This window comes from Diospyros lotus, chromosome 8 (genome assembly GCF_014633365.1).
Source record: "Diospyros lotus cultivar Yz01 chromosome 8, ASM1463336v1, whole genome shotgun sequence".
In the NCBI taxonomy this organism is placed as follows: Eukaryota; Viridiplantae; Streptophyta; class Magnoliopsida; order Ericales; family Ebenaceae; genus Diospyros; species Diospyros lotus.
This window is the reverse complement of record NC_068345.1, coordinates 31477502-31503022: the sequence shown is the minus strand read 5'-3', so window position 1 is coordinate 31503022 and position 25521 is coordinate 31477502. Positions and strand designations below refer to the sequence as shown.

General features: G+C 37.3%; 2 protein-coding genes across 2 annotated transcripts; one reads left to right on the top strand and one right to left on the bottom strand.

Annotated features, from left to right (window-relative positions):
- Positions 1 to 563: 563 nt before the first annotated feature.
- LOC127808602 (uncharacterized) lies at positions 564 to 14296 on the bottom strand. The gene is made up of 2 exons (XM_052347175.1): positions 13949 to 14296; positions 564 to 1070 (listed from the first exon to the last, which is right to left on the bottom strand). Exons 1-2 carry the CDS (start codon positions 14294 to 14296, stop codon positions 564 to 566), a joined length of 855 nt encoding a protein of 284 aa, XP_052203135.1.
- Positions 10943 to 25248, top strand: LOC127808076 (uncharacterized). The gene is given in 3 exon segments (XM_052346425.1): positions 10943 to 11419; positions 24630 to 24914; positions 24916 to 25248. Coding segments are annotated over 2 exon segments (390 nt in total). The 5' UTR covers positions 10943 to 11419; positions 24630 to 24632; the 3' UTR covers positions 25024 to 25248.
- Positions 25249 to 25521: the final 273 nt, after the last annotated feature.

The following is a 25521-nucleotide window of genomic DNA, read 5'->3' as shown; positions in this document are numbered from 1 at the left end:
CATGCCATGCCATGCTGCAGGAACAAATGGGTGGGTCATTGCCTGTCTTTTCTTTGCTTTTTGTGCATATTTGGCTTTTCTTTATTTATCTATCTAGATTCGGGGTGACATTTTTTTATTAAATAATAAAAATATATATATAGTAAATATACACTTGTAAATTTTTATAGCATAATTTTATTAAATTATAAAAATGTGTCACTCAATTTAAATAAATAGTATTTATTTTTCTCTCCTGACCCTGGAGCCTTGTAAGGTCATTTCCCGGCTGTTTTGTCCCCTTTCTAATTATATATATTATAAATAATAATTATTTATTTATTTTAATTTTACTTCAAAAATTATATGTACTTTAACGGGTCAAGTATACAAATAATTGTTTAATTTTATTCTCAATTATTATTTCGTTATTAAATTTTAAAATATTATTCATTAGTTACTCATCTTTTAAAATTATTTCTTCTCCATTACTTATTAACTCACCGTTAATTGTGATGTAGTGCTGATGTGAGCTGATATTTCTCTCCCCCCCGCCCCCTCTCCCCTCTGGTTTGTCGCCCGCGTTACCCTCCGTTCGTGTCCAGCGGCATCGTCGCCAGCGCCGCCACCGCACTCACGGCCTGGACCGCCACATCCGCCGACCTACCTCCGCCTCTGCAGATCAGCCTCTGCATCGCCGAGTACGACGCCCACCACACAGCGTTCGACGGCGCGTAGGTCAGAATCGAGAATCCGAACCCTTTGTAGAGCCCTCGCACGCCCTCGGTGGAGACGATTTTCCGGACGGCGTCGACCCCGCCGTTGTACCTGGAAATGGCGGCGCCTTGATCCATGAGGCGCTGGCGCTGGCTGACGACGTCGACGGGGGTCCAGATCAGCTGCGCCGCGGTGGCGGGGCTCAGCCCCGCGACGGCGTTGGAAATGGTGGCGGCGGAGGAGGCTGAGAACCCAAGGTTTACCGCCGCCGAGCCGGCGCGCTCTTGGTAAGCTCGAGGGCTCCCATGTAGAGAGCCCGAGCGGGGATTGTTCCGACCAACGAGGTTCCAAACCCGCGGTAGAAACCTCGGGCCCTTCGTGGCGGAGAATAGCGAAAGCAGCTTGAAAACAGGAAGCTCCGTTGGGGGAGAACGGCCGGTACCGCGGGCGACAAACCGGGGCGGTTGGGTTTCATGGGGTTAGTGACACATGTTGGCTTGTGATTGGTAGTTAATACACAATCAGCTTATATTAGCACCATGTATGTTTTTTGTTTGACATGTGCATATAATTATTAGTCACAATTAACGATGAGAAATAATTTTAAAATATGGGTGATTAATTAGTAATATTTTAAAATTTACTGAATAAATAGTAATTGAGAGCACAATTAAATAATTATTTGTGTAATTGACGTTGGCCTCAATCATATTCTTCATCCATATCTCAATTTTATCTTTATTTTATTTATTAATAAATTTTAATTTTATTTATTTTATCTTACTAATAATTTTATTTAATATTTAAATATATACATAAATAAAATATATAATTAAAATATATAAAGTAATTATATATATAAATTAATAATTAAATACATAAAATATTAATCATCTAATACAAAAATAAATATAAAATCATAACCTAGGCTAAAAATTGGTCGAAGAAGACGTCGTCATTGTTGCTATTGTTGCTTGTTATCATCGCCAGATCTAGTATTTGCAACTCGTTTGAGCGTTTGCAATGCTGGTTCTTTTTCACTGTTGATGGTCACCTAAGCCATTGAATCTAATATGTACAAGTCGTCCACATGCCTGTAACGTTTTGTTCTTCAACGATCGTATTATTTGAAATCCAGATATGCCGTTGATAACCATTGGAGAGAAAGGGAAGAGAGATGGTGAGTTTGGCAATGTGGGTTTTCATCCCCAACTATGGCTATATATCTTCTAAAGTGGGGCTATTCTTAAAAATGCAACAGCCTTATCTTTTGAAAAAGATAGACAAAGATATGGCATAAAAGATTGGGCCAATATTGGAATTAAAGGGTTGCAAAAGCTTGCTAAACAAGCAATTTTAGTTCCTAATAGGATTAGTAACTTAGAATTTTATGAAACCTGTGTCTTGGGAAAGTCTCACAAACTACAGTTTGCATCCTCAACATACAAATCGAAAGATAACTTAGAATATATTCACTCTGATCTATGGGGCTCTCCCTATGTCCCTTTCTCACTCTTAGGTGTCCAATACTCTATTTCTTTTATTGATAACTAATCTAGGGAGGCCTGGGTTTATTTTCTTAAATAGAAAAGTGAAGCTTTTAGTAAGTTTAGGAATGAAAAACCCTAGTTGAGTATCAAATTAGAAAGAAAATAAAAAATCTAAGGATATACAATGGTCTAGAATTTTGTAACCATGAATTCTTAAACTTTTGTAATCAAATTGACATCATTAGGCATAGAATGTGTAGTGAAACACCTTAGCAAAATCATGTTGTTGAGAGAATGAATAGGATTATCATTCTCTTAAATAAGGCTATATGTACGTTAAAGAATTCGGATTGTCCAAAAGATTTTGGGTTGAAGCAGTAGCAACAAATTGTTACCAAATAAATAAATCCCCTTCCTCATCCATTGAATTCAAAACTCCATAAAGTTTGTAGATAGGAGAGTCCTAAATTAGACCACTTAAAGCCCTTTGGGTGCATAGGATATGTCTATAAGAGGGAAGGGAAGTTAGACCTGAGAGCCAAAAAAGTTGTATTTCTAGGATACCCTAAGGGTGTTAAAGGAAATAAACTCTAAGTGATTGATGACAAGAAGGTGATTGTAAGTAGAGATGTGGTATTTAATGAATTAGATTTCATTAAAGCTACTCCCTTGGAATCTGAAAAGAATAATCAAGCTGATAATTTTCAGTTTGAGGTAGAAATCTCTAAGAAAACTAAAGGAACAAACTGCCAAAAGTATTAGGATTCTGAGAATGTTGTTGCTAAAAATGATGTTGATTCTCTTGATCCTTGACCAACCCTCTACTTCGACCACTCAAATGCCTTGTGATAGCCAGGATCTAAAAGACTATGTTCTAGCTCGAGATAAGGTTAGGACATATATAAGACCCCTATCTGAATATGCTTATGCTGATGTTATTGCATATGCCCTGAACATTGGAGATTTTATTAAACTAGATGAGCTTGTTAGCTTTGGTAAAACTTACAATAGTAAAGATAAGGTTCACTAGATCAAGGCAATGGAACAAGAGATGGACTCCGTCCATAAAAATGAGACTTGGATCTTAGTCCAAAGACCTATTGATCAAAGAGTTATAGGTTGCAAATGGATTTATAAAAGAAAATCGAGCATTCCAAGTGTGCAACCACCAAGGTTTAAAGGTAGGGTAGTTGCCAAGGGCTACTCCCAAATAAAAGGTATTGATTACCATAAAGTATTTTCTCTTGTGGTTAAGCATACCTCAATCAGACTAGTTTTAGCACTAGTAACTCTCTATGATTTATAATTAGAACAATTAGATATCAAAACTACATTTCTTCATGGCAAACTAGAGGAGAAAATATATATAAAACAACTTGTAGGATTTATTAAAAGGAGAAATTAGCAAAAAGTGTGTTTGTTACAGATGTTACTATATGACCTTAAACAGTTTTCAAGACAATAGTATAAGAGGTTTGATGAATTTATGCTAAGAATGCATTAAAAGAGGTGTAACTTTGACAATTGTGTATATTTTAAACAACTTCAGAACAAACAATATATATACCTATTGATTTATGTAGATGACATGCTTATAGCATGTAAAGATAAGGAAGAATTAATAGCCTAATTAGAGCCCTAAAATTAGAATTTGAGATGAAAAAATTAGGAGGAACCAAGAGAATCTTAGAATTAATTGTAACACCCAGTAATCCTAGTGTTGTGAGAATGAGAAAGGAAGTAGGAAAACTTTCAAAAATGCCCTTGAGAAGGTGTTAGATCCTTGAGAATATTGGTGCCCTATGAGAGGGGTATTTTGGTAATTTGGATAGTGAAGTCCAATAAAGTGTATTTTGGTAAATTGAAATAATTCCTATGTGGAATTAGGTGAGTAAGTGAATTAAATCTTAATTTTGTATTTATGTGGAGATATGTGATTAATAATTCATGAAAGGGTATTTTGGTAATTTGGAGTGATTCCATAAAGGAATTTAATTATGAAAAATAGGGAAAATGGTGGATATTGAATTATTTGAGAAAATAATTATGTTTTCCCTAAATTGGTGAATAAATGTGGTAATGTCACATGGATGGATGAGATAAGAACTTGGGAGCCAAGTATGGGTTTAAAAAGTGACACTTGGCAAAATCTTGTTCAAGTATAAATAGGGTGATTTAATTAAATACAAAAGAAAATGATTTTGATCTTTCAAGCGTTTAATGAGAAGCATAATAGTGTTAGATTAAAAGAAAATCTAAAAAGAAAAGTAAATGGTCACCATTAATGCTTGAAATTATGGTGATATTTATAAATGGAAAATGAGGGATTTAAGTCTTTCAAAGTGGTCTCTTATGTGATAGGGTGAAAATAGTCTCATTTAAGTAAATGAGAAATAAATGGAAAATTCAAGAGATCTAATAGGTGAGATTTATTCTTGAAAAGTGAATAAAATCCAATTGTTGAGATTTAAAGAGAAGAAGTGGCATGGATTGCCAACATATTAAAGTGTGCTTTCTTTTAATGGTGGAGATTAAGTCTTGAAAGGGCAAAATAATCGATGGTTGAGAATTAAAGAGACCATGACATAGATTGTGTTTTCTTCCAAGGGTTGAGATGGAGCCTCAAAAAGAAAGATCAAAGGCTAGGATGTGCTCTTGAGTTTTGGGATACCAAGACTTAGGAAAAATCTCTCAAATGAGGAAAGAAAGAAAGAAAGGGAGAAGATGAAAGAAATGAAGAAGAAAGAGAATAATGAAGAAGAAATCAAGGTAAGTTTCATTCTTCTTCTCTTTATTTAGTATTCTTGTATGTAAAGTAAGTGACATGTTGAAATGTCATCTTAGATGGGAGAAGATGGTGGTGGGAGCTCTCTTGATAAGAGGATTTAAAGCTTCAAAAAGAAGAATGAGGTAAGAGATAGCCCCATGGGAGGGTGGTCTTGCAATGTATTGTAAGTATGGTTCATAAATGTGTATGTTGCATTAGCATGCTCTATTGTGTTCATGAGACTTATGGCCATAGGGTAGTTTGGGAACATGGTTAAAATGGTGGGTTGATACCTCTAATCTTGGTGGGTTGTGAGGACAGAGAGATCTAGCCACACTTGCATGCATTTGGCATCATATAATCTTGTTATGTTCATATTTATTTTGCATTGCACCCTTATTGAGCTTAATAGCTTATGAGGTTTTTACCCTCACATATAGGTTGTGAAAGCATGGAAAAATCAAGACAAAGTGGAATGGCTTGTGGAAGCATGAGAATGAAGATCCAAGAGCTTTTTATGGCTTATGGAAGCTTATGTTTTTGCATTTGATTCATGTAATGCAATTTATTTTGTTGGTTAAGGTTTGTTAAGAACTAAGTCCATGGGTGTATTTTGGTTTTGGAATGTATGATTCTATTTTGAAAATGAGATTTGGCTTATGGCTTGAAGAGGCTTAAGTATGGATGTAAATATCACATTTGGCATGAGTTTTGTGGAAGCATCAAGAGTATTGTTTAAGCCTTAATTATGGAAAAATAGTGGCAAAAATTGAATGAATGTGAAGTATATTTATTTTATTTAATTTCTGAAAAATTTGGGGTAGGAAGTCCAAAAAAAAAGATAAAAAGAAAAGAAAAGTAGTAGAGGCAGTAGTAGCAGCTGTCGGGGCCCGCAGGGGGCCACAACGGGCGGTAGCAGGCGTAGGCGCGCGGGTTTCGCCGCACGCACGTGCAGCCAGCTGCCAGCCTCGCGACCAGAGCACTGCGAGGCCCCGCGCGGGCCTCGGGCACGCCAGCAGGCCTCGCCAGCCAATTTTTTTCAAAAATTTGGAATTTTTGGGGGATTTTGGGGGCATTTCTTAATTGATTTTGGGCCCCGGAGGAATTTTCAAAATAAATGGATTTTTCGGGCAATTTTGGAGATAAATGCCGAATTTTGAAAAATGAAAATTTTTGAGTTTTCCCTCCAAAATTGGTACTCAATCAATGTATGGATTGAAATGGTGAATTTTTTGAGCCTAGTGAAATTCTTGGATGGAAAAAGAATTTAATATAAATATGAGAATGGCGATTGAGCATCATAATGAGATTTCTTTTCAGTCAAGTGCGGTGTGGTTAAGCCCAATTCTGATAGTGAATTCTGGGGTTGAGGGAAGGGAAAGACGAGCCTAGTTCCCACCTAGGGCGTTTCGTCTTGAAACATGGTCCGCCCTTCATCAAAGGCCGGACAGATAGACAACTCAGGGTAATTGTTCACGAGTAACACCCATAAGTGGAAACGGGGCGTCACATTAATATTCAAAGAGACAGGAAAAGGGGTATTCTAACTCTGTCTCAGTCAAGTTTCCTTAAGAAAATGGTATATTTGTTTGAAATGAGTGACTGTAAGTCTGTTGCTACATCGATTCCTCATCATTTTAAACTATGCTCTGTTGGATAAGACTTATCTGAGGATAAAGATGCATACATGAAAAAGATTCCCTACTCAAATGTTGTTGGGAGTTTTATGTATACAATAATAGGAACAAAACCTGATATAGCTTATGGAGTAAGCATAGTTAGCAGGTTTATGAGCAAGCCTTCCAAGCATAATTAGAATGCTATTAAATGGCTACTAAGATACCTAAAAAGTACTATCAACAAAGGATTAATATATAGTTCAAACAGTGAAGATGAAATCACCATTAAAGGGTTATGTAATTCAAATTATGCTGCTGATCTTGACAAAAAAAGATCAATAATTGGCTATGCATTTACAATAAGAGATAATCTAGTCAGCTATAAATCAAATCTCCAACATATAATGGCCTTATCATCAATAGAGACTAAATATGTTGCCTTAACCGAAGCCATAAAAGAAGCTATTTGGCTGTATAAGATCGTCCAAGAGTTAGGAATAAAAGATTTAGTTCGTAAGGTGTATTGTGACTCTCAATGTTCAATTCACTTGTCCAAAAACAATGCATTCCACAAGAGAACTAAGCATATAGAAGTGCATTTACATTTTGTAAGGGATATTATAATTGAATGACAGATTAAGGTTGAGAAAATCTCAATTAAAATCAATCCAACAAATATGTTAACAAAATCAATTCCTATGGCCAAGTTTGAGCAAGCATTATCTTTGCTCAATGTGCTCTCTACATGGATAAATAGTATTTATAGAGTTCTTAGTCAAATCTAAAACTCAACCAATTTTAAATCAAGATGGAATTTGTTATGGGTGTGACTCAATATCAGTTGAGTCTGTTGATAGATAGCTTGTAGGCTGTCGATCAATAGTGTCTAAAATTGTGAAGATGTTGATTGTTAAATTGAAGCTATCGACTATCGGTATTATCTTAATCGTTAGAGACTCTATCTAATCGACTATTCTGTTTTCGCCTAATATCTATCATCGTCTAAATTTCCCTTTATATATATAGAATCATAGCGAAAAAAGAAAGCATTTATATCTAAATTTTATCTGTGTAAATTCACTAAGTTATGTGAGAAAGAAAGAAGAATTGAGTGCTGAAAATCGCTCAGGATCAAGAGCTCGTACTTTATAGTCTTCTTGAGAGATATGGTGAGAATTCTTGTTATAATTTTTCTTATAATCCTTTGTATTGTATTAGTGGTTTGATTAGGAGCAATACCCCTCTTGTGGGTAAGATTTCATTAAGAATTCGAACATGTATATGCTGGTGTTGTGTGTGTGTGAGAGTTGTATATATTGTGTTCTGGGAAATTTTCCATTTCTTGTATTGTTGAGGTCAAAGTCTTCATAAGTCGATAGTATGCATATCAAATGAACGATAGGGAGAGATCACCAACACTGTCGAGCTTTTTGAAATTTGTCAAATATTTAATAATAAAAAAAATATAAAAAACACACTGTTAGAGTTGATTTCTTTCTTCATCTTGGCAAGCAGAAATTGCTGGCGTCGAGGTGGCCTAGGGTGAAGAGCATTTGTTTGCCAGGAAAGTGAGAAAAAACTGACACTTTCTTGGCGCAGTGACAAAATGGACCTGGGTGGCAGTGCCATCATGATTCAGAATGCTATCAAACCTTATCTAATCCGTACCGTTGCACACCACCCACCCTTCTTGTCTTGTCTATTACGAGTTGACCGTTTGCTGCCCGCAAGTTCATGGCTCTCAAAGTCACCACAATGTAAAAAATTTCGATTATGAACTGTGTGAGTAAAGGGCGGGCTGGCTGGCTAGATTAAGCTATTTTTTTTTTATTAACATAATATTATGAGCGTCTCCTGCTCCTCCCATCTCAAAACTTGAGAAAAAAATTATAAATCAGATAATTTAACAGTTAATTTTTATCTTTAATCTTTCTGACACGACGGGTGATCTGACATTTTTCTAATTTTTAAGATAGCTCTCGACCAGTGAATTTTCTCTCTTATGTAGAATTCTAACACAAAATTTGAGAGTCAAAAGAACAATACCCCATTAATTCTTTCTTATCAATTTATTTATGCACTGGGGCTAGATTAAGCTCATTTTGTATGTTAGATTCTTTGACATTTGTTTAACTTTTTATTTTTATTTTTTTGGGGGAGGCTTATCCATTGTCATGTCCCATTTTTCTTCCAGTCTATATGTGGGGCTTGGACTCTTCTTTCTGGTGGGATTTGGCCCACTGCTTTTGCCCCTATGCAATCCTAAAATTACCTTTCGCTCCCCATTTTAGGCCACCGACCCTAATCGTAGCCACTCAGCCTCAGGGTGGTTTGAGTCTTTGCCCTCTTGTCTTAAAGTAAAAAGAATATGTATTCAAATATCCATCAACTTTTTAGAACAGTACCCTAAACTAGTAACTATTTTTTTATTATCACCTGTTTATTAATATATATCTAATTCTTAGAAAGTCAAAGCAGGAGCTTTGAAATTTGCTTGGATAGTTACTAATTCTGGCTAAGCAGATTAGATGATTATTTGATCATTTGTCACTATATGCTTAATTTATTAATGTTAATTGGGGGTACACTAGTACTTATATTAATGATTTAATCTATTATATCTATATCATATTCATTTATACTATACTAGTGATTACTGTTACTACTAGTTGGATGATTTGAAGTTTAAATTATAGGGATATTAGTTTATCTCTTGTGATATAGTATTTGATTTTATTTGTAATTTGTAAAATAAAAATAGAAATAGTAAAAATTTTAGGAAAATAATGCAATTTTTTTTATTTTACTTCTAATATTTTTGTGATAACAAAAGTTTATAAATTTTGAAAAACTCTCTGCTAATAAGTTTTATAAATTACAAAATAATAGTTTTAGAAATCAATTAATTAAACACTTTAGTGAAATATGTATATTAAAAAAAATAAAAAATCTCGAGTGAAATGGACAATAAATGTGCGTTTGATTGATCAAATTTTTTTATAAAAAATGCTCAATTTTCACCCAAATTCAAATTTTTAGGTGTTTGATTGCTTTTTTTTTTTTTCTAGGGAATTTGTTTTTTAGATTTTGCTCATATGACTTAATTTTCCTTCAAATACTGAAAAATATTTTCTCAAGGGGTAGTTTTTATTTTTCAGAAAACTTATACTCTTTTAGGATTATAAATGAGTCAAGTTGTTTGGGTTTGACTTGATAAAAATTCATTTGAGTTCGTTCGTTAAGGTAAACGAGTGAAACTTGAGTCTTACTTTGAGATTTAATTTGTAAATGAGTAGAATTTGAGCTTAATAAAGTTTGACTCGTTAACTCGCGACCTATCTTAATCAGAGACTTGTAAGCAGTCCCGATTAAAAGTTCGTGATTAGATATAATAATATATATAATACATTAGATATATATATTATAAATATGTTATATAATATACATACATTTACCAATACAAATAAAATTTTTACTACCTTTTTTGCCTCATATATTAAGAATAAATTAAATTATTTTCAATACACCCTCTATTAATTTAATAACAATTCTATATTTGTTTATAAAGTTTTTCTTTATTATTAAATGGTTTCACAATTAAAAAGACCTATTTGTATGATCATCAAAATAAAATAAAAATTATACTATAATATGTTTAATTATAAAATTTTTCAATTGCCGTTATTAATTTAGAAATCACATTGCCCAAAATTTAGAGCCATTTTGATCCAGTTGTGTTGTGTTGCGAACCAGTGGGCAGGCCAAGGCCCAGACATATATAAGGAAGGAAACCTAGGGTTCCTCCCCCATTCCGCCGACTGTGCTTTCCAGTGAAGCGCCGTTGGTCTCTCAGCCGAAGGCAGTTATCCCCGTCATACTCGCCGCTGCCTCGCCGTCTCAGAGAGAGAGAGAGAGAGAGGTTTCTTCTTCTTCTTCAATCCGTCCACTCTGCACATTGATAACACTTCTCTTCCCTTGATCTTCAATTTATTATGTGTAATCAACTGTTCGTCATTTGTGCAAGTGTACCTCAATCTTGTTGGGCAGTGTGTGTTTGATTCAACACAGAATTTGATCCTGCTTTGTTCCTTAGAAACCCTAAGAAAGCTGAAATCTCTTACTTTGAACTCTTCTGTTCCTTAGAGCTCGAGCCCGAGCTCGGCTCGTCAACCGAATTGACGAGTCGAGCCCGAGGGTAATTGGACTTGGATTGGTGATAGTATGAAGAAATGGGTCTGATTGACATGTCCAAATTATCTTAATCGTGATTCCCTCACCTTATACTTAATGGACCTCACTTCAACCTTATTATGTATGATATTATTTCTTACTTTGTCGTTTTTGTATGGTCGAACATTCACTGTAATCTTCTCATCTTAGCTACGTTATATTTTGCACATGTTGGCACTTAAACCATACAACAATAATGGTTTTATAGGCTTCTGCTAAAACTCAACTTTTAGCTTTAGAGGGATTTTACAGTTGCATATAATGTTGAACGCACTTCTCCATTTTAATCATTCTGCATTAGTTATACTAGTAATATCCTCCATAATCTCCATTCTTTTGAACAATTAATCCAAGATATCAAAATTGATTTTATTTATTTATTTATTTTTGGAATAACTTGATCTCCAAGCTTTACAATATTATCACACACACTTAAATTTTTACTGAACTTACATTCCACATACTCAGATCTGCTTACATGTCAGCCTGGTCACCTAGACCATAAACATCATCGAGGGTGGGAATCCATTACTTGCTTACTTGATTGGGGAAACAACGTTACTTCTGACTAACTGGTTACAAGATAGAACTTGTTCATGTTCTGTACTTAGTTGAAGGTAAACGAAAATAAAAATACTGGTCTATGTTGTGCATTTTTGTGTTGGTTAATAGGTAACCATTTTTCTCCCTTAAAACTGTAATGACTGCTGCAGAAAAGAAATTGACTATTTATTTCTCTTCTATGATTAACAAGTGAAATAGCATAGATTTGAGCCTCTGAACCCCTAGAGTGTCATGGACCGTGCTCCAGAAGACAGGACGGTCATTTATTCTTATTTATTTTTGATCTTTTCCTAGAAGTGAGACATCTTCCTGAAGTGGCAAATAATTATGTGGGAAGGTGGTTAACTGTTGATTCGATAAGTTTGTTCCTGAAAGTTTCTGTGCATAGGAATGTAAATGGATCCCAATTAACCCCATTTAAAATTAAAGCAAGTATAAAACAGTCATCATTGGGGATATAGGCGTAAGGCTTATTTGAAAATTTATTAAACAAGAATGTAAATGGAGTTAATAGGAGACCCATTTACATCCCTATTCATGCTTATCTTGCATAGAAGGTTCTATTCTATTCTAAATCAATGATAAAGACATATATATTGTCAGGAACCCTCATGTTCTATAAAGGGATTCCTTATTCATTTTTGTATAGCAATTGTACCTTCAAGCTACTGCTTGAAGTGTACCTTGTAGTTGCCTTGGCGCCAATGTCAAGTTGCAACTGGGGTTAGTATATAAACACTAACCCATCTAATGAGAGGTATCCAGAATTATCTAGAATTTCCAATTAACTCCAGATCTTTCTCTCAATTTTTCTCCCTCCCGAACCTTCTTTCTCTCTTGCTCCCTCGTGTTCTTATCTCCCTCCATTCTTCTCTCATTTCTCACCCAAATTCTGTTTCGTTTCTCATCAATTGAAGAGACTTGGTTCGTCAGGTTTAAGATACTGACAAAGTGGTATCAGAGCTAACAATTCTTGGCAGTGATTTCGACTATTCTAGTTGTTATTCCAACCGGCTTCAGCCTCTAGTAGTAGATTTCGAACCAACAAGTGACTCGGATCGAATTTAGAAGGTGAAGCAGGAGGATTGGCTCTTGATTGTGAGTGTTGGTAATGTTGTTCGGAATTGAAAGGTGATGCCGAGACAAGTAGTTCCGGTGAATTGAGGTTTCAGAATTGGAGGATTGTCGATCTATAGTGATCGCAATCAGTGGCGAATAGTTGCAATGAACGGAGAAGAAAACTTAGAGAACATCCTCGGTCTGCGATTCCTACTTGCAATCTCAACCCTGAGGGCAAACGGCATTCGGATGATGAATTTTGAGTCCCAATTGCAACAATTCCACTCAATGATCTCTGATCTACAAACCAAAGTTGATTCATTGGAGATAAGATCAAATAGGAGCCACGAGGTGATTATCTCCATGGATTGGAAGCTCGAACAGAAGTTGGACAGTGCTGCCTGTCAAATGTGCAAGGAGGTTGGAAATTAGATTCGCGAACAACTGCAGTAATTCATGGTGATGTTTACAAGGCAGAATTTGGTAAGGCTATCTCCCAAATTTCCTCCTAGGGAATGGGCTAATCCAATCTTTTTAGGATTTGGATGAGATCCTAGGACAACTGGTTCCATGGAACTGGTGGTGGAACCTACTGTGTTTGGAGAGAATTTGGAGGAGAGAGTTGTTGGAAGGTGGCAAGGAACACTAGCTACGCAAAATCAGCTGTGTTTTCCTATGTCGAAGTTGAACATTCCAATGTTAGAAGGCCAGAACCTGAGATGGTGGGTGAGAAGATGTGAGAGAATGTTTGCCTTGTACAATGTTCTGGAGTAGCAGGTGACATTGGCCTCTGCTTACCTCAATGATGTTGGGGATGCCTGGTTCTTGGGCTGGATCAAAGTTAGAGATGGCTGCCATGGGTTGAGTTTGTGGAAGGTGTGTGTGAAAGGTTCAGAGACCAAAATATGATGGATGTTATCGAAGAATTTAACAAATTAAGGCAAGAAGATTCAGTGTAGGCTGTCACGACCCTAGGGTTTGAATAGGAATTTGGAAGAAATGGAGGGAAATTAGATTGAAAGAGGGGAAGACACAACAAGAATTGGGGAAGATTTACAGAGAAAGAGATCAAAGGGAAATCAAGAGAGAATTAATGAGAGGGAAATGGTTGAATTCCATTATCATTCAAAACATACCATCCTCTAACTACTCTAACCTATTTATAGGCTTACAACTGAAGGTACTAACAACTATAACAGAAAATAAAATAAAAAAAAAACATATAATACATATTACTATTATATTCTTAGGGATTCCTTGGGGTTGTGACAATTCTCCCCTTTTTGAGAGAGTTCTTGTCCCCAAGAACTTATAGCTATTGGCCCTGCTATTCTTGCAATCCCTGCTTTCATGATCTGATGGATTCTTCTTTCTTTCTCCTTCTAGGACTCTTTCTCTTTGCTCTTATGTTCCCTTGCTTTTGCTTTCCCTGCAAACATAAACTGTAGACCTCAAGGCTCTCCACATCAACACTCCCTTCTCTAGTGTTCGAACTCCCAATTCCCAAACCATATGGCAGGAACCTCCTTTTCCATCATCTTCTGAACCATATGGATGTTCTCCAGTTTAGTTAGTTTCAATTGCTCCTTTTTTACTAGAGTCAACACCTGTAACTGGTCTACACCATTTGAAGTAACAACAAGATTGGCACTCAAAGCAGTAGCAGGATTGTGCAAGTCCTCAGCCTCTCGCTTCTTTCTTTGGTCTAAGTCCTCGTTGCATGACTGTCTTTCATCAGTGGCATGGAACCTATCTGCAACGTCATCCTCATCTTCCAATGCTACTTCATCAACTTTTTGCAAATATAAATTGTGACCCCTACTGATATCTACGTTTGATCTCTTTATATTGTTGGAGTTTTTAATTACCATTGGTCGGTCCAACTCCAATTTTTCCTCAGATTCCTACTTGACATGATTTGTAGCGTTAGAAGCTCCTTCAATTAGTTGGATGCTCTTAGTAGAACCGTTAGGTTGCATCCCATGCTTTACTAAAAAAGGCTTCCAAGGCGAGTTCTTGCAACCTTGCTTTCTCGACTGCCTATTTCACGATTGCAGGCATCATCATTGTTAAAAGTTGTCTAGAGTATAGGATAAGAAGATCAGTGAAAGCAGTGTATTTTGAGGGCCAATGAAGCATTAAATAGAAAGTTTATATCCCATGTTGTAATTAGTGATAGTTGAGGGTTAAACTGTAAATATTCAATAGTCTTCATTGGGATATCTGCCCACCGTTATAAATAGAGGGCTAGGGGTAGCAGGAAAATGGGGGTTCTCAGTTTTTCTGTTTGTAACGAGTATTGATCGCTAGAGAGAAAGGCTAGAGTTTGATAGCTTTGTAATCTTAGGGCAAATGCTTGCTGTACTCGAGAAATAGAAGGAAGAGAACCAACTGTGTAACTGATCATTTTTTGAATAAAAGAAGGCTGCTCGCGGAGGTTCAAGGCTGGATGTAGTGCCATTCACGTGGCATGAACTAGGATAAAATTTTGTCTCCTCATGTGGTTTGTGTGTTTCATTTCTTGTTCTGTTCTTGATTAATTTTGATTCTTTATTATATGTTTGTGTTGTGGTGTATTGGTCGGTGAGTTGTGAATGATTGTGAGGGGTGTTTGATCGATTTCTTGGAGGATTACAAGGTTGCTAGTGCTCCCAATTATAACAAATTGGTATCAGAGCTGAGTCTCTCATCAAGAACCATCAAGAACTTAGAATTTCATCACATACCCGCAAGAATGGCTTCTATAGCCTCTGTCGCATGGTATGATGTTGAGAAATTTGATGGCCAAAACGATTTTGGCCTATGGAAGATGAAGATGAGAGCTCTTTTGTGAAATCTTGGACTGGAGGATGCCCTAGAGGCTGAAAAGCCTATGCTCGAAATGCCTAACTGAAGTCCAAAAAAAGGAAATCAAGGATAGGAGGAAAGAGACCAACAAAAGAGCCTTTAACACCCTTATTCTAAGCCTAGGAGACAAAGTCTTGCAGGAGTTGTCAAAGATGACAACTGCAGAGGAGCTTTGGAATAGTTTAGATGCACTCTACATGATTAAAACCCTTTATAACTAGTTGTACTTTAAAACCCAATTTTTTTTCTTCAAGATGAGTGAGGGTCAAAGGTTGCGAGACCATATGGACAGTTTTAATAAACTATGTTTGGATCTTGAGAATATAAATATTAAGTATGATAATGAGGATAAGGCATTGGTCTTATTGCACTCATTACCAAAATCATATGAGACTTTTGTTGACATCTTGAAACATGGTAGGGATAAACTGTCTTTAGATGATGTAGTAGGGGCTTTGAATTCTAAAGAATTGCAGTTAAAGGTAGAGGATAATCACTCAGTTAGTAATGCTCTCTTGGTTGGGTCTAGATTGAATAGGAATGATCCTAAACAAAAGGGAAGGTCTAGATCAAAATCTAGGAATGGCAGGAGAAAAATAAAATGTTTTCATTGTCATGAGGAGGGCCACATCAAGAAAAATTGCCCAAACAGAAATACAAGAATCTCAAGAAAGAACCAGCCCCAAATGTTCAAACACTATGTGTGGTCTTGGCTATGAGAGTGCGGATGTCCTATAGTTTTTCTAGGTATGCAGAAAAGTAGCGTAGGTCCTAGGTTTAGGGTGTACTTCTCATAGGAAATGGGTGTCATGGTGAGGGGGAAATGGTTTGTCTAGGCAACAAATTAAGGTCAAGGGAATTAGAGATGGGAGAAATTAGGATGCATGGTGGAGCTGTTCCAAAATATTAGAAACTGTAAAATGAAGCCTAATGTCCTTGGCAGAATTAGATAGAAAATGGTATTCTCCTATAGAAGAGAATTGGAGTCCTAAGAAGTTGCACAAGAATCTCTTAAGAGATGGAAGCAACCTTCAAGAATGGAGGATTATGTGGTGCATGCTTGCATTTATATGTGGATAAGCTGCAGCCACTAAAGGATAGCCTATGATAAGGTTAGGCTGTGTCATTTGTTGAGGATGGCTCACAATGGTGAGCAAAGACTAAGAAAGGTATCTAAGGCTAGGGATATTAGGGGGAGGAAAATTTTGCAGGTATAAGGGAATAGGAACCATGCAGTTTGGTAAAGTTACCAAATGTAGAAGTTTCCGAAACAGACCTTGTATATGTCAAAAATCCATTAGAGATCAGTTTCTAGGATCTAGGGGGAACCTATCTAGGCCTTGTCTCATGGTGGAGCTAGGTGAGGTGAACCTAGTGGAGATGGTGTGTCCCTAAGAATTCCCAAGCATATACGAGCTTGCTGGAATTGAATATAATCTTGCTGGAATTGCTTCTGGTGTGAAGGGTTAGGTGTTGTGGAGTTGTAAAATAGGTATGCCTAGGACTTCTAGAGCTAGGGTTCTTACCTATGTGGGAAAACTCTACTGATAGAAGCATAAAATTAGCTGATGCTAAGGGCAAGGGATGGAATCTGGGATGCTGGACAAATAAAACAGCATGTATAATCCTTTGGGAATGTCCGAAACTAGCTTATGAACTAGGGAAATCTGGAAATTTTTTTGGTCATATTCATTGTGTAAACTTGGGTTGGATTGTGAGAGGGAGGAATCTAGTGTCTAAGATAGCTTTGGCTCTTGCAGTGAGGTTTCTTGTGAACAGTGAGGGGAAATGGTGTGTGCAAGTGTTATCTTGTATGGTGTAGCCGTTGTTGATCAAAGTCCAGACTAAGTAAGGAAAGGAAAATAGAATCATCAAGCTGATAATGAGCAAGGGAGTAGAAGGTTTAGAGTGTTGCCTAGGATGAGGAATAGATAGAACCACAAGAAAGTACCAGTGAGATATGGAAAGAGTTGGGTTTAAGATACTTATGCTTTGGTTTGAGTGCTAAGGAATAGGCTGAAAAATGGAATCTCTTGTATAAGAAGAGGTGATGCACTCTTGTCCAAATGAATGGCATTGAGCCATGTAAATTTGGGGAGAAATGAAACCTGGACTTAAATGGAAGATCCCTTAGGTTAAATGGGCAAGTCTATTTGTAAGTTAAGGAAATGCTGGAGATGGGAAACCCTAGGGAGAAAGGTTAGGCAAATGGCCATCAGGTATGACAGCTCATAAAGGCTTAACTTTGGATCAAATAGGTATCACGAACAGCTAATTATCCATGTGGAAACTAAGGGAAAAGTGATCTTATAGTGTAGCCAAGGGATAAGAGGCTAGAGGGAAAGGTAAGCAATGATTGGTTGCTTAGAAGGTCTCTCTAGGTATGATAGTAATTCCTTAGGTAAGATATAAGATTGGAAGAGTCCAAAAGGGTTAAAATTGAGTGCATGTGGAAGCTGTAAGTATTCCAGCGGTATGCCTAGTATATTGAGAGGCAGCTTCATTGGTATTTTCTCCAAATAGAACTCTCAAGGTGTAGCTGAGTATTTAGATCAGTGTTTGAGAGTGTGGGAGGAAGGATAAGCTGGGAAATATTAAGGCATAGAGATTAGAATAGGGTTTGGACAACTTAAGGCAGCCTAGATTACCCTTATTTTAAGCATATCTTGGTAGACTAGTAGGTAGATAGAGGAGAATTAAAAGAAAAAGATGAGCAGCTTTTAAGTTTGAAACAAACATGAGAAGGAAGGACAGTGGTAAAGCCTAAAGACCGGTTTTGGGAAGCTAGGAGTAAGTCTAGCAATGTTGAGGCCAATCCGGGTATAGTGCACAGTTGATGTGATGCTGTGTAAAAGTTTGGAACCTTTGGGATTGAGGAATAACATTGAGTATGGATTTGGTTTATGGTGGAGTGTATCTAGATGAAAAGCCAAGTATTTTTTAGGTGGTATAGATTGCGGTTTGTGCAACAGAAACCCTAAAGGTGATGCCAAGTTGGGATAGCCAATGGGCAATTCAAATTGGTTTAGAATTTAGTCCCACCATGGTAAGACCAATTATATTGATGTTAAGAATATATTCATTCGGAAAACCCCTTGGGAAGGAGGAATAATCCTAATTAAAGTTGCATCTATAGGTTATGTAGCTGGAAGTATGATCCAAGGTGTCTCAAGCATTGATTTGATATTCTTAATGTTTGTTTTTGTGTTTGAGTGATCAGGTGTAGTAGGAAGAACTTATGAGAATAGGTCAAATTCATCTATTGAAAGACCAAAACTTGGATGGATGAAGGTTGAATTATACTCAAGACAATGGTGGATAATTGTTAAAAGTTGTCTAGAGTATAGGATAAGAAGATCAGTGAAAACAATGTATTTTGAGGGTCAATGAAGCATTAAATAGAAGTTTATATCTCATGTTGTAATTAGTGATAGTTGGGGGGTTAAATTGTAAATATTCAATAGTCTTCATTGGGATATCCACCCACTGTTATAAATAGAGGGCTAGGGGTAGTAGGCAAAAGGGAGTTCTCAGTTTTTCTGTCTGTAACGAGTTCTGATCGCTAGAGAGAAATGATGGAGTTTGATAACTTTGTAATCTTGGGGCGAAGGCTTGGTGTACTCGAGAAATAGGAGGGAGATAACCAATTGTGTAACTGATCATTCTTTGAATAAAAGAAGGCTGCTCGAGGAGGTTCAAGGCTAGATGTAGTGTCATTCACGTGGCGTGAACCAGGATAAAATTCTCTCTCCTCATGTGGTTTGTGTGTTTCATTTCTTGTTCTGTTCTCAGATTAATTTTGATTCTTTATTATATGTTTGTGTCGTGGTGTGTTAGCCGGTGAGTTGTGAATGATTGTGAGGGGTGTTTGATCGGTTTCTTGGAGGATTACAAGGCTGCTAGTGCTCCCAATTATAACAATCATCTAGACCATTAACCTCAGTTCGTCCTTTAGACCAATAATAAAACTTGATACAAAATAGTGCTCTGTCAGGGTTCGTTGAGAGCTCCACATTAGGGATCTTAGCTCCTCAAATTTAACCTAATAATCCGTCACCGTTCCCTCTTGCCTTAATTTGTTGAACTTCTCAGTCACATCAATCATGTTCTTCTCCCCAAATCGATCACTTCGATCCTGCACAAACTCAGTCCAATTATCCTTAATTTCAGTTGGAATACTAACTTGATACATCCTAGCAAGTCGAATCATCAATTTGTCCATTCGGTCTAGCTTTTGCTTGTAGTTAGTGTAACTTTTCTCCCATAACTGCACAATACTTTCCCAAGTTTTCTCAGTTCCTTTGGTTGATGCCATTTCCACAGTTCATCTACTTCAAATTATCGTTTTTGATCATTGCAAGGGATCGCATATCAGCAACGCACCAGTTCTTTAATCTGCAGTGATGAAATCCACCTCAATTCACTGTTTCCCGCTCAGCGAACCTAATCAATTTGTTGCTTCCCATTTAGCAAACCTAATCCGCCAATTGATCAATTATTGTTTGCCTATAGGTGTTGCCCAAGCCACCCTGCAGTAGCTGATAATTATCGGCTCTGATTTGCCTTCAATACCGATTAGCACTTCGTTACTGTTCAGCAATCTCGCAAGAATTTGTTTCTCATAGTCACCCTCCTAATTTGCTTTAGTAGCCGAAGATTGCCTGACTTAGAAGTTGATTTGCGCCTTCCTTGTCGGAATCTCAGTTGCAGTCACTAGGGTTTCTACTCCCCCAAACCTATTTCGTTGCCTTCAAGTCCACCAAGAATTGATCGGAGGAACTCACTTGATCTGCTTTGCTTTCAAACAACAAACAAGAAGTGCCCGAACTTCTGCCGAAAGCCACCTTTGATCACCATCGAGACCAATCAGCCAATCTCGATTCTCTTTCGTTCGTTCGGCACTGTTGCAATTTAATAGTTGTCGCAAGAATCACAACCCAAAATTCTTGATCATCATCGAGACCAATAGGCTAGTCTAGATTCTCCTCCGTTCGTTCGGCTTTGTTGCACTATCAAGCTGGCCAATTCTCACATTCTTGATCGTTGCTCCTGCTCACGCCCATAAGCCCAATCCTCACCTTGAGTCGCCCATCATCGGATTCGCTGGCTCTCAGTTTCGCTCCTTGACCCATTTTCGACCCAATAACCAAGATCTAGTTGGTTGGAAATCTCGAAAATCACTTGAGAATGAACCTGATCTGAGTTCGTCACTGGAAGTAATTGTCGGTGGCCGGCATGCAAATCAACGATCCTCTCGTTCTGCGTTCGATTTGTTGCAGATTCTAGATTGCTTGGACTCTTATTGCGGTCGCTGTGGATCAACAATCGCCCCAAGCTTGTGTCCACTTCTTACCCAATCGTCAACCCATGGTAGGAGCACCACCGGCTCTGATGTTGCTCCTTGAGTTCGCTTGGATTGTCAGAATCGCTGCTTCAGATCCCGTACCTAACTGCCAAGGATTGCTGGAATCACCGTCGATGATTGTTGGAATTCACCTAGACTTGCGTTGTTGCATAGAACACTATAGTTAACTACTAGGAGAATTTGCAGGAATCACGGCCAATAATTGCGCCAAGAACTATTGGGAATTACTCCATAGAGAAGCGTCGAAAATCAGCTGAAAATGAATTTTGCCTGAATTCTTAGAGCAAGAATTGTTGGAATCACAGCCAAGATTGATCGACTCTGATACCAAATGTCATGACCCTAGGGTTTGCCTAGGGTTTGAAGAGGAATTTGGAAGAAATGGAGGGAAATTAGACTGAAAGAGGGGAAGATTTACAGGGAAAGAAAGAGAGAGATCAGAGGGAAATTGAGAGAGAATTGATGAGAGGGAAATGGCTGAATTCCATTATCGTTCAAAACATACCATCCTCCAACTACTCCAACTTATTTATAGGCTTACAACTGAAGGTACTAACAGCTATAACAGAAAATAAAATCAAAAGAAAAACATATAATACATATTACTATTATATCCTTAGGGATTCCTTGGGGTTGTGACATAGGCCTATCAATTGAAATTCGAAGAGCTGAAGTCCCTAATGTTGAACCTCAACAGACATTTCACTGAAGCCTACTTTGTCTCAAGTTTCATCAGTGGCTTCAGTGAAGAATTAAGGCCAACAGTGAAGATGTTGCAGCCACGAACCCTCAAATAGGCCTGCAGAGAGTGCTAGGTTGCAAGAACTTATAGTAGAAGCTTTAATGAGAAAGAACATAATCTCGTACAAAGGAATTGAGCTGGGGGAAGCATGGGTGTTCTCGATTGCTATAAATTCAAATTATGGAACCAATAAGGGGAAACTGTTACAAAAACCTCCCCAAGACCCATCCTCATCCTATCTACCAAATATTACAAAAGCTGATATTCCAGAACAAAGGAGAGGTAGATGGGACTTCGCTTCAAATGTGGAGAAAAGTATTCTCCTGGGCATCGCTGTAACTGCAGCTGTTACTTCTGGAAGGCAGAAATAAAGAGGGAACAGAAGAAATGGAAGCCACTGATGAGGGAGGAGGAGGAATCTTATTACATGCTTTAAAGGGGTGTCCCTCAAACAAAATCATCAAAGTGGGGGGTCAGGTAAGGGATAAAATGTTAATGATATTAATTGACAGTGGCAGTGCACACAATTTCCTCAATGAGAAAACTGCTAGGGACTTGGGTTGTGAGTTGCAAAAAAAGGTTTCCTTTGTTGGTCACAGTGGCAAATGGAAGCAAGGTGTTGACTTCAGCTGGGAAATGCAAGGGGAAGAATATAGCACTGAATTACGGCTATTAAAGTTAGATCGATGTGACATGGTGTTACCTTCGAGAAGGAAGGGAAGAAGATAACTCTCATTGGAAGCTTGGAGATGGGAACCTGCAAACTGATTCCTGGAAGGAATTTACAGAGAATTTTCAAGATTCCTCCATTCAAGCTGTGGAAGAGAAGAAATTGAAACGACTGATATTGGGAAGCTGGAAGTCTACTAATAAAGGAAGCCATTGTATTGCTTGAGGGCAAGAAATTTTAAAGGGGGGGTATTTGTCACGAACCCACATGTTCTATAAAGGGATTCCTTATTCAATTTTCCTTATTCATTTTTTTATAGCAGTTGTATGCAGTTGTACCTTCAAGCTGCTGCTTGAAGTGTACCTTGTGGTTGGCTTGGCGCCAACGTGAAGTTGCAACTGGGCTTAGTATATAAACACTAACCCCAACTAATGAGACCTATCGAGAATTATCCAGAATTTCCAATCAACCCCAGATCTCTCTCTCAATTTCTCTCTCCCTTCTGAACCTTCTCTCTCTTTTGCTCCCTCTCCCTCCATTCTTCTCTCATTTCTCACCCAAATTCTGTTCTCATCAATTGAAGAGAATTGGTCCATTAGGTTCAAGATCCTGACATATATATATATATATATGTTATTTATGCCATTTCTGCACTATGTTTAGAAATCTTAGTTGGGTTAAAACTTGTTTATGTTAATTTTCTTTTCACAATTTCTACATGGGGAGTGATCTTGCTTTATTGAATGATGGAAAGATATAATTCAGGACTGCCTTACTTTCCTTTACCGGCTTGTGAAGAAAGCAAAATTTTTGAATCTGTTTCCTAGCTGTTTAACATATTGCATGCCTCAACTTTGGGTCAAGATTTTTGTTAACAGATTCCTTTGGGTTCAACATAAAAAAATTTTGCTTATTCACTTAGTTTCTAGCAATATTACATGGATTGAAGTATGTGCTTTAGTTGCAAGTTGATTCACCTACAAACGATCCAAGATGTAGAAATCTGATTTTAGATTTTTTTCCCCTTCAAGTTGTTCTTCCATTATTCTAGTAGCAGACCCTACAGCTCGTACCTTGTAAAATTAAGGTTTGGTGGTGTTGTAGTCCTTTTATTATTCTAAGATAAAATGACTTTCTGGAACTAACACAGTATTTTTGTGTAGAATCTGAATTTTATGCATTGTTATTCTAAAAAATGTGACTATTCAGGCATACTGTTGGGTGTCTAATTGAGCATGTTGGATGCAAAATCTATTCCGCATATAATTATCATGTGCTCAACATATTTCAGTCTGGGATTTGATTAGCATATGCGACAGAGAGGTAGACTACAGTTTGAATAGCTATGTAACATAAGTTGCTGATGTGGCTAACTTATTATGCCTAAGGTCAGGAGCAGAACTAATTTTTCTTGGGGGTATTCAGAAGAAAAGTTTTATTGAATGATTAAAGACCAGTTTTTTGTATGATAATATGAAATGTTGGATAGACAACAAGAGGGGTTTGGTCATGTGAAAAGATGACCAATAGATGCTTACGTGGGGAGAGTGAATGGAAGGGAAGAAGTTAATAATAAAAGCGGGGTACAGGAAGACAATAAAAACTTTGGTAAGAAACTTTTAGACATGACATGGGTTCTAATAAGCTTATAGAAAATATGTTCATAGATAGAGATGAGATGATTGGTGAGAGCTAGAATTAATGTAGTTGACCCCATCTAGTAGGTGTAAGGCTTAGTTTATTATTGTTGTTGATCTAATTGTAGCATGTTCTTTTCCCATTATTGGCATTTTAAGTTTTATGAAATAAAAATGAATGAATATAGATGCTTGTCATTCATCTTGATAAGCATCTTTCATGCCCCTGAAAACATGAAAACTTTTTCATGTCATTGCTTGTGTAAATTATTTTCATTTTAAAAAGAGCTATTAGAAGTTCATTTTCTTCAAATTTTTTTCCCATTTACAAGCATGAAATATGATACAAAGCAATAAATTAGGAGGCATGAAGGCTTGATGTCTAAGCTAATGTTTTCAAGGTCTGTAGTTCACTTAAGCATCTTTCTGTGTGTGTGTTTGTGGGTTTGGGGGTGGGGTGGGGATTGAGAAGTGGGTAAAGTCCCTCACCTCATACCTTTATTATCCACACTAAGGCTGTGTTTGATAGCACACATTTGCCATAAAAAATGTCTAATCATGTGTAATTATTACACATATTTTCTATGGAAATAATTAAACATCCTTAATTTTTCTATAAAAAATGTGTATGGTACAAGTATTTATAGCTTCTTTCTATGGAATTCATTTTCTAAGGGGGTGGGGTAGTTTTTGTTTTCTAGGCAATCATTGCCTAGAATTAAATTCTAGGTAATGCAATCAAAGAGCCTAAGTTTTTTGATCAAAGAATGCTAGTTAAACGATCCCAAATTACTTGTTCACTGAATTAATATGCCTTACATTGCCTGCTCTAATTGGGAGTAGGTTTCTGTTCACTTAATTTGTTTTCTCCATCTGGTTTACTTGTGTTGTCAAGTGCTTGGTCATTAACTTACAGTTCGAATGTGGGACATATATTTGTCAGATAATGGCCAGAAATGCAGTAAAACATGTAGCAAAAGCAGTTGGGGAATACCAATATCCATGGCGAGAGAAGTTGGAAAAGTACGCAGATGAACTCTCTAAGGGTGTTTGGGGTTATTGGGAGCTTGGGGCATGGAAGCCACTGGGCATCAGTGCCCGCCGGCGAGCTAGACTCCGGAAAGAAGTTCTTCTTGCCGGTGAAGATTGGCCCTATGATCCGGCAAGAAAAGAGATGAAGACCAAGAGGAAAGGGCACAAGTGTGATAGGATTTCAGCTGAAAAGCGGGCCGAATACTGCTGAATTAATGCAGAGAATGCCTCAAATGTTGGCAGATTACAGGAAGAGGAGGTGGCAGAAGAAGATGAACGAAGAGGAGGCAAAGGCTGATGATTAGGTGCAATTCCACCATTCCTTCATCCAACTTTCTCCAAGGAGAAACATGCGCCATCTGGTTAGGTAATATCCTCTTCGAGGATGGATGTAGAGTACCATTGCTATTGCTGTTTTTAATTTGGTTTCGTCAAACAATCATTTAGTTTTATATTTTTGATCAGTGGGACTTTTAGCACCGAAGCTTGAGATGCTATAATTGAAAGGGAATGCCGTAATTGAGGGGCAAGTGTGGTGCGCATGTAAGTTGCTGAGCCTCTATGGGCAGGGGCCAGGAGGGCCTGATGTTTTCTTTTTAGAAGATGGTGTCTTTTAGGAATTTTGTGCGCTGTTTTTCAACCTAAAAATGAGGCATTCTAATTGATCCCCAAATTTGGGTAGAGTTGCAAATGAATCCAGTTATTTGTGAGCCGGTTGATGTTTGGTGCACAAGTTTATAATTAAGGTAAATAAACTAAGGTTGAGTCTAATAAAGCTTGACTCGATAGAATTTGTGAACGTC

Excerpts from the sequence above, each read along its gene's own strand:
- LOC127808602 (XM_052347175.1), bottom strand. The coding sequence starts at position 14,296 with ATGGTAATTAAAAACTCCAACAATATAAAGAGATCAAACGTAGATATC. Across the intron at positions 1,071-13,948 it reads AGAAGATGATGGAAAAGGAG|GGCCCGAGGTTTCTACCGCG; the intron begins GTTCCTGCCATA and ends TCCGCCACGAAG.